This window comes from Neodiprion pinetum, chromosome 2 (assembly GCF_021155775.2).
Source record: "Neodiprion pinetum isolate iyNeoPine1 chromosome 2, iyNeoPine1.2, whole genome shotgun sequence".
In the NCBI taxonomy this organism is placed as follows: domain Eukaryota; kingdom Metazoa; phylum Arthropoda; class Insecta; order Hymenoptera; family Diprionidae; genus Neodiprion; species Neodiprion pinetum.
Genome location: NC_060233.1, coordinates 24,721,960 through 24,731,230, shown reverse-complemented (window position 1 = coordinate 24,731,230; position 9,271 = coordinate 24,721,960). Strand labels below are relative to the sequence as shown.

General features: G+C 35.1%; 1 protein-coding gene across 1 annotated transcript; it reads right to left on the bottom strand.

The window, feature by feature from the left end:
* Nucleotides 1–197: 197 nt before the first annotated feature.
* Nucleotides 198–8,623, bottom strand: CCT6 (chaperonin containing TCP1 subunit 6). Its single transcript, XM_046609610.1, has 7 exons — nucleotides 8,383–8,623; nucleotides 3,602–4,193; nucleotides 2,904–3,239; nucleotides 1,736–1,801; nucleotides 1,396–1,618; nucleotides 561–729; nucleotides 198–458 (listed from the first exon to the last, which is right to left on the bottom strand). The coding sequence occupies exons 1-7, from the start codon at nucleotides 8,517–8,519 to the stop codon at nucleotides 386–388; spliced, it is 1,596 nt and encodes a 531-aa protein (XP_046465566.1). The 5' UTR covers nucleotides 8,520–8,623; the 3' UTR covers nucleotides 198–385.
* Between the last annotated feature and the right edge of the window lie 648 nt (nucleotides 8,624–9,271).

Sequence of the window (9,271 nt, the reverse complement as noted above, 5' to 3'; positions counted from 1 at the left end):
ATCATCCTGTATAGGAAATATAATAATCCTGATGATCACAACTTTTTTGTTATGTATGTAAGAACAACCAGAACCAAAATATCTATTGACAAAAATATCACTTTTTGTAACAATACACGAAATGCAGTTAGTTTGAATCGCAGAGAGTTGAGTGAAAATCGCAAATTAGGGGGAAAAAAAATAAAAATTCCTGATGATTGTAAGAAATGTTAGTTCATTATTTGCAAGCGTAATAAGTAACAAATTTTTGTAGTATGCTTAAATTCGATACATGGAAACGCGTGAGGAAATAAAAGTTATGTGTAAAGTCAATGACAAGTAATTAACTTTTAAGCTAATGCATTTGCAGGGATAAATTATATTTTTTGAAGGAGTTTTGCAGAGTTTATCCTTTCAATGAAGACATTCCCGCTCTCATTATCTCGTCGACAAGCAGAAGGTTGCTAGCGATAACAGAACTGCAACAAAAAAAAAAAAGTAAAGTAATAAACAAGACGGAAACATGTGTATATTTATAATAAATTCAAAGAACCTTACAAGAGATTAGAGGAAGGACTTACCAAGAATTGATAATTTGTTTTTTGACGACATAATTATCGTAAATTCCGGCATCCGCAGGTTTGAGAGCTTCACCAGTTGTCACATCCAGTCCAACTGCTTCACCAAGTGCAGTAGATTCTTCCAACAGCTTTACAATGCTGTCTTGGGAGTCGAACCCACTGTTCACAGCTAAGACACAGAGTAATACAAGACCGTTAGTACACCATAATGTAACTACTGATTAGTCATAGAAACGAATCAAAATTCATATGAATCTGACAACATAGTAACTAGAAGATTTGCCAGATGTGTGTAACCTATTACGAGAAATAAGATGTTGATTTGGTTGACTTGGATAGACCAGCCCACGAATTTCCTATTCGGAGACATTTCGAGCTCACTAAACATTAAATGAAACATTCTTATCTTAATTTTTGGTATTAAATACCTCAAAAAGTACTGGATCATTCAGATCCAAAATGTAATCAGTTCTAAATTAGGAAGCCACGCTGATTCGGACGAAAATCATAAAAACCCGTTCAGTCATTCTTGAGATATCCTCAGCAGAAAATTAATCTCTCTCTTTCTATCACACACACACACACACACACACACACACACACACACACACACACACACACACACACACACACAAACACACACACACACACACACACACACACGCGCGCGCAAACTAGTCAAAGGCGATCCTCTAGATCTTAAAATGTCGCGATCTAGTGAAAACTCAATTTCTTAATTTCTGAATGATCATTTATGCAATTGTTATTACAATAACTTACATTGTTCGCATTTTACTCTGAAAAGAGAGGAACGGGAAAGTAATAAACCGCTCACCTAATGTTTTTGGAATGACAAGTAAAGCTTCTGCGTAGGCTTGAACACCAAGTCGCTGCTTGCCCTTCACTTGCTCTTTGTAGGCATGAAGTGCCCGACTGGCAGCTAGCTCAACAGCACCGGCACCAGGAACAACAGCACGATCGTTGATCGCATTGTTAATTGCCCTCAGACCATCCCGAACGGCGTCTTTCAGTTGGGTAATAGTGTACTTATTGGGACCCTAAATATTAACAGAAATAAATTATCATTCTAGCCATTTACTACAGAATTGTCGTGATTAAATACCTTTCTTTGCTTTCATTATTTCTAAATTTCTAACCCTTACTGAATAACTTACTTTCAAAAGAATTGTTACAGACGTTGGCTTCTTACAATCTTCTACAAAGGTGTACTTTGTTTCACCCTGAAAAATGTAGAAAGTTTATTACGTAATGAATGAAACTAGTCACCCAGACAATTGCTACAGTCTTCTCAATAGTTGTCCAGGGTGTCTACTCAAACATGAAACCAAAACTTTTAAAAAAAATCAACACTTTTTCAAGTGTAACGTAAACATAATGTCTCATTTACATTTCACAATCCGGTTACATAGTTTTAATCCTTAGAGATATATATACATCAGACCTGTCCTTGAGAAGGGCAAAATCGAATTTTAATGGTCTTACCCCCCAAATTGGTTCGAAATAATTCAAAAAAAACGTCCGAATTTTAAAAAATTTTTCACTACAAATTTACCCGTGCCTAGGAAGCCTTACTTTTTCCCATAAGAAAAGCATTGGTTTTTCGGGATTTTTAATCGTTTTTTTACCGCTGCCGTAATTATCAGCTAAAAAATCGCTAATTCTCAGAAAATGTTGACAGTTGTGTTACCTTTTTGTCCAATTTTTTGGAATTCGATACAAGCATTTTTGGGTTAGATCAATCACATCTTTATTTTCTGTATATTGCGAAAAACGCGGAAAAAAGTCAATCGATCTAGCCCAAAAATGCTTGTATCGAATTCCAAAAAATTGGACAAAAAGGTAACACAACTGTCAATGCTTTTCTTATGGGAAAAAGTAAGGCTTCCTAGGCACGGGTAAATATCGAGTGAAAAATTTTTAAAAATTCGGACGTTTTTTTTGAATTATTTCGAACCAATTTGGGGGGTAAGACCATTAAAATTCGATTTTGCCCTTCTTAAGGACAGGTCTAATATACATATTTTTACCATTATCTACGTTACAGAGAATTGTTCATGGAAATATTGAAAAAAAAAACAAATATTTATGAAGTTCTAGGATTCAAGTAAGAATGGAAATGGAAAAAAATACTAATTGTTAGCGAGTATTAAATAATATCTAAGCATCAGAAAAATTAAAATCTTTCTCTTTTTCCAATCTCAAATTGGTTATTTCAAGGTATTGAATTAAAAAGAAAAATATATGTATTGAGAATTTATGGTTTTTAAAGTTTTTCCAGTGAGTAGATGCCCTGTTTTTAATATCACCTTGACGACAACTAACCAAGACATGTTCGTATACAAGCCCTGCCCAACCCAGATTCTCTTCAACTAAATCGTCGACGGAATTCATGGCAGAACCACCACAGGCAAGCCCCAAGCGTTCCATGTTTCGGCGTTTAGCACGGCGTAATGCAACGATATTTTCTTTGGCAAGCATGTCCAAAGATGGGGGATCAATTCCTTTCTGGTTGATTATGACGAACGACTTGTCTGTTCCGTCACAAAGTTTTTTCTTCAGAGCAATTATCTTCTTCACACGGTTCTCAATGAATTCACGCTCTGCCGCCAAGAGTTTCTCACGTTCCTCGGCTGTTTTGTAAAAGAAGCCGCTGTTTACCTAAAGAAATTAGCACATGAGTTGGAAAATCAGGCAATAATTATAGAAAACTTATGCATTCATTCAGAAAATGGTGTAAGGTAATGCAATATTGTTACAGATATGTTACTCCAAGAGGTGAACCTCATCAATTTGTGTGTACTCCAAATTTCAAAATTGCACCATTTCAAGAAATTTACAGAAATTCTAAAGATTTCAGGCGTTTTGTATGATTTCAAAGATTTCAGAGATTTTATATGATTTTACAGGTTTTCAACAGGTTCAGTAGACTTGAGGGGATTTTAAATGAATTTTAAAGATTATAAGAGTGATGTACACCAGTCTGCAAGGGTAAACATTTCATGTTACTCTCAACAAAATACCTCGCTTTTTTCGTATTCCAAACTGACATTGCAGGTCAAAATATAAGCATTCTCGACTCGCTTTGGCATATCGGGATGCCTAGAGCCATGATCCATGACAATTCCTCTAACTAAGGTAGTATCGGCTGCAGTTCTGTGTTGCATTTCCATTATCTCGACCATGTGTAAATCGGCAGGTTGTTCATCCTGTCTAATGGCCAAGACTGCGTCAACGCAAACTTCAGTAAGCTTGTCCGCTAGGCTAGGATGAATTTTGGTCCTCAGCGATGTCTTGGCTACATCCATAAGCCCTTCTTTGGTGGGCTCGATGGGAATTTTCAGAGAATCCAAAACCTCAATTGTCTTAGCTCTGGCCAATTCAAAACCCTCCGTAAGCATTCTTGGATGAAGTCCTTCGGAGATGTAAAGATCAGCTTGTTTCATAAGCTCTCCAATTACCAGAACGGTACTTGTCGTTCCATCGCCGGTCATATCATCTTGTGCTGTCGATGCACGGGCAATCAGAGATGCTGTTGGATGCTGGATTTGCATTTCGTGCAAGAGGACATTCCCATCTTTCGTGATTTTAATGTCTCCTGCTCCAGACACCAACCTATCAATCATTATTCACAGGTTTAAACATTCGTATGATCTTCATGAATCATTACAAGAGATTTAAAAAACCAAATTAACGTCTGGATAATTATATATTGTAATGTGGTATTTCTAGAACTAGTCAGGTACCGGTCCGGGATAGTGTTTTGGCAACGGCCTGGGTAGCCCAATGCTCATAGCAGTCGCCCAGGTTCGAATCCCGGTCCAGTCCAAGCCGCTAAACAGTTTTTGCAGACCCGCCGGAAATGTAAGTTACAATATATAATCGCAATATTGAATTTATAGCGACACACCATGAGTGTACTAATGTGCCCACTTTGAATAAATTATGCATTGATACCACATCTTTTAACCAGGGTTCGTACGCTTTTTGGAGTCTAAGATTTCCTAATTATTCCAGGTATTCCATCCTTGAAACAGGATTTTTGCAGTAACCTTTCAAGAAATATAGCGTTGATTAACTACAATTTTTTTTATACATTAATACTAATACCTTCAATATGACCTAGTAAATATCTTACTGTCCGACTATCAATTTACAAACAACAGCCTGCGACATCTCGTAAGAAATAAATGAAAGAATGTCTAATATAATATACATAGAATGTATGAGGTGGTGTGAAGAAACAAAATTTGAAGTGCCATTTTTAGTTTTCTTACAGTATTCGTACGTTTTTTGGAATTTGAAATTCCAAAACACTTCATGAAATATGCCACAGATTAATGACAACTTTTTTATACATTAGTACTAACGCCTTCAATATTACTTAGTAACTAACTCACTGTCTGACAATCAATTTGCAAACAACAGCCTACGATAATCCTAAGAAACAAAACGAAAGAAGGTTTGGTATTAAGTAACATACATAGAAGGTATGAAGGGTTGCAATGAAACAAAATTTGAAGTGTAATTTTTTTTTTCTCTCAAGATCGGCAGTACTTTGTATGAGAACGAGTTTATTTCTTCGACAGACTAAAAATTCCAATTTTATTTTCGAAATTCCCTGATTTTTCCCTGGTGTAATTTCCTGAGTTTTCCCAGTTTTCCTTGTGCGAACGAACCCTGTTCATGCATATCAATATGAGGACTTTTAACCCCAACATCAAACTATTAGAAGCTTTTTTATCCACTTGTAAAAGCAAATCTGTTTTGATAGTATGTATGGAAACTTGAAACATAACTAGACCGCAGATATTACAAATTAGAGGATATCAAATCCTTTACAACGAAAGTAAGGTTAATATAGAAAATGGTGATTGTATGTCATTGAAAGAACCTTTTCTGACACTGACTTGGACCTATGTGAACCTAGCACCCGACTTGACAAAACCTAACTATTTTTTGTTGATTCTTGTAGGTTTTTGTAGATAGTTGTTTGTAGTAACAATGATTTCGTTTGTAGTAGTGCTAAAAAAAAATATGAGGGGTTGAAAAAATGTCAGCACCCCATTTTGAAAAAAATCGAATTTATCAGTAGATTTCCGTACAGAATCGTTTGTAGTTGATGGAAGTGAAGATATTTTCGTTTGTAGTAAAAAGGAAAGAAAGATAAATGTTTTGTTTTGTTTTTTTTATTTTAGCTAGAATTTCTGTGGCCCTGCTGTCAACTAATGTTTTAGAATCTTTTGTAGTTGTTTGTAGTACAATTTATTTCGTTTAATATTCCTCCAAAATTTACTACAAACGTCCTACTCGCTTCGGAAACGTTTGAAGTTGTTTGTACTACCATTTTTTTCGTTTGTAGTTCCTGCAAAATGTACTACAAACGTCCTATTCGCTTCAGAATCGTTTGTAGTTGTTTGTAATACCATTTTTTTCGTTTGTAATTCCTGCAAAATTTACTACAAACGTCCTACTCGCTTCAGTATTGTTTGTAGTTGTTTGTAGTACCATTTTTTTCGATACTACAAACAACTACCTACAAAAACCTATAAGAATCAACAAAAAATAGTTAGGTTTTTTCAAGTCAGGTGCTAGGTTCACATAGGTCTGACTTGGTAACTATCAACTCACTAAAGATAATGTCTGTTACTTTTCAGATTACGTCAACTAAAATTAAGATATCAAGTTTATATAGGTGCCATAACGTTGTTAAAAATGATATCATAAAAAGTCTTGGAAGGTACCTAATAGATAATCAAAAAGTTAAGAATTACATATTAGTTGGAGATTTCAACATAAATATATTAGAAGTTGATGCATATAGTGAAGACCTTCTTAATAAACTTTTGTAAAAAGGTTTCGTGTCCCTTGTCCAGATTATAACTAGACCTTCGGATAACAGAGGCTCATGTACATGAGTTTTCCCGATATTGATTGACTTTTTGGATTTTGTTCCACCGTATTGGATCCACTATTTCAAATTTAAAAATTTCAAGTTCACATTAGTAATCAGTGACCCAAGAAACCCCCCTATACCAAGTTTTATCGAAATCAGTTCAGTGGATTTAATGTGCCCCTGAAAAGGTTAAATGGGAAAACACACTCTCTTGCAGGCACGGGTTAGAGTTGAGATCAAAATTTGAAAAAATTAGGGAATTATTTTTTAATTATTTGGAGTCAATTTGTGGAATGAGACTGTCTCATTTAGAAATGACCTTTTTAAGGACCACCCCAGTATGTATATGCATATATACAGTTGTATCATTTTTACTTCACCCACGTACAGATGATATTCCATCTTTGCAGTATTCAGTGTTTACATTGTATTACTAAGAACTGTGGTGAATAAATTGGAATTGCAATAATTGTTTGGTTTCTTATGCTTTATGTAACAAAAGTATGATTTCCAATTTTTTTGAAAATTTTCAACATTTTAATTACATAACCTTTACTTAGATGGTTGATATAACTCAACTTGTATCATTCAAATTTCCTCAGAAAAACTTTAACTATATGTTAGAAATATTGTTTCATTCATGTTTACAATATTTGTTCTAAATAACACTGTGGGAGTTTTTTTAACAGCTTTCTACTCTCTTACCAACTTTTGAATAAAATAGAGATTACCTATTCTGCTGCCGCAATAGTGGTTTGGGATTTCAATGTTACATTATACTAACGCTTGTAAATTTCAATATTGCTTTCTTAATAACATGTGAAATTATATAAATCAGGTTTAAGCAAATGAAAATGATCACACTTATGAAACTAGATTTCTACTGCTTAGTCAGAAGTATACAAGACAATAAAATTTAAGTTTGATTGCATTATTTCTAAAACAAAACAATGTAGAATTGTGAAAATTGAAATTTTATTGAAGAATGAAAACTCAATCATTATCATCTCCAAAGTACTTGAAAAATAAAATCATAACAAGCCTCAGAATATCATTAGGACTAAATAATGATTTCTTACAAATTTTCACAGTAGATGTAGGATAAGAATTCACAAATGAGAAGGATGATGCATGAAATAATGATTGGCATGGATAGCGCGGATTTGATTCTAATTTACTTTGTGCCATTTAAACAGAAATTGTCTAGCTAAGGGGATGTCAGACGTCCATCAAATATGATAAATCGTGTCTTACAATTCTTTCTGATCTTACGTAAAAAAGTTTATTTAAATTTCAGGTAGTGATAGGGCTTATAATAGATCTTGTGAATTGAGTAAGAAAAGTTCGGAAAATTAATGGAAACACTAAAATATTTGCAGCTAGTCTACATTTGATTTCAGGTTATTGGATTTAAAGTGCACGCTGCTGCAGCTGAATCAGACATTTTTTTCATTTTATCATAGATTTTCTGAACTTTTCTCACTCGACCCACAAGTCTATTTCTATTATCATAAGTTTGAAGACATTTCAGCACTCGGATAAAGTAATAATTATAAAATACAATTTGCCGCATGTGACAGAATTCCGGCAGCTCTTTACAACTACTCAATAATAGGTCTGAACAACATTTATCACTATTTTCGGCGTTGAAAACCAAAATCAGTATAAGGCCTCTATGGGTGTACGCGTATATAAGTGGATGTAATCATTGTGGATGACCTTATATGGACATAAATTTTGATACGTTAATTGGCTACAATACATGAGCTTGGATTTTATGATTGAGAACGGAATGAAGGCTCATTGTAACAGATAGAGCAAATTATTATTTTGGCGATTGAGACAGCGCCGACGAATTGACATAGGTTGGTGATTTGTGTGATCACATGTGCGGCGAAATCGACTTACATCTTCATAGTCCCTTTCGGTCCCAGGTTTGTTCTCATCACATCTTGGATGCCTTTTGCTGCCGATATATTAACAGCCAGAGCTTGAGCCGCTCGTGCAAACTCAGCTTTCGGGTTTAGGAGACTAATCGCTGCCATTTCTTTATTATTCTTATAATAAATAACGTAAGATAATCGTAACGCCGCGAATACACCCGCTTCGAGAAACAACTGCAGTGCCTTTTAGATCAGAAAACTTTCAATTAATGAATGTGAGTAATCCACGGTATAAGAATAAGAGGTGGTCCGACTGCCTCATACTCCCTGTGTTGAGCTCTGTGATTATTATGTCTTAGTACGACAGAAATCCGCCAGGGACCTCATGCGTCGGTAAGGATGAGCAAGGTCCCTAGATTAGGAAGGTCAAGACACGCGTGTTCCAGTTTTTCTCACTATAACGTGGGCAAAAATGTTCTATGCACGTTCGCCCAAAAAACATCAAACTTACATTACCGCATTAACCAGTTTTGACCAATCTTGTTCAATGTTTTGAGGTTAAGCATTAACGAGTTGCGCCCCTAGTGTCCTGACGTTCACGAAATAAATAGAAGCACGTATATATTTTAAGGTTAATCATTGTGACAGGTCAGAAATCAGAACCACACCAAGTGCTTTCAATTTAGAGCACAGTGTGACACAGCGTACAAATTTCTATTGTAAGCGGCCAATCCGGGCAAAGGAATAGACCAGAAATGTTTACACCGTGTCATATTGTGCTCAAAATGGAAAGCATCCATTGTCATACGAAACTTTTGGCGCATTCTCACTAATTTTTTTTTGCCCACGCTTGTCTTGACCTGTCTAATCTAGGGACCTTGACAACACCATAGACTTATAAAAATAGACTGAGC

Excerpts from the sequence above, each read along its gene's own strand:
- CCT6 (XM_046609610.1), bottom strand. The coding sequence starts at position 8,519 with ATGGCAGCGATTAGTCTCCTAAACCCGAAAGCTGAGTTTGCACGAGCG. Across the intron at positions 4,194-8,382 it reads CCGAAAGGGACTATGAAGAT|GTTGGTGTCTGGAGCAGGAG; the intron begins GTAAGTCGATTT and ends AATGATTGATAG. Across the intron at positions 730-1,395 it reads TGTCATTCCAAAAACATTAG|CTGTGAACAGTGGGTTCGAC; the intron begins GTGAGCGGTTTA and ends TCTGTGTCTTAG.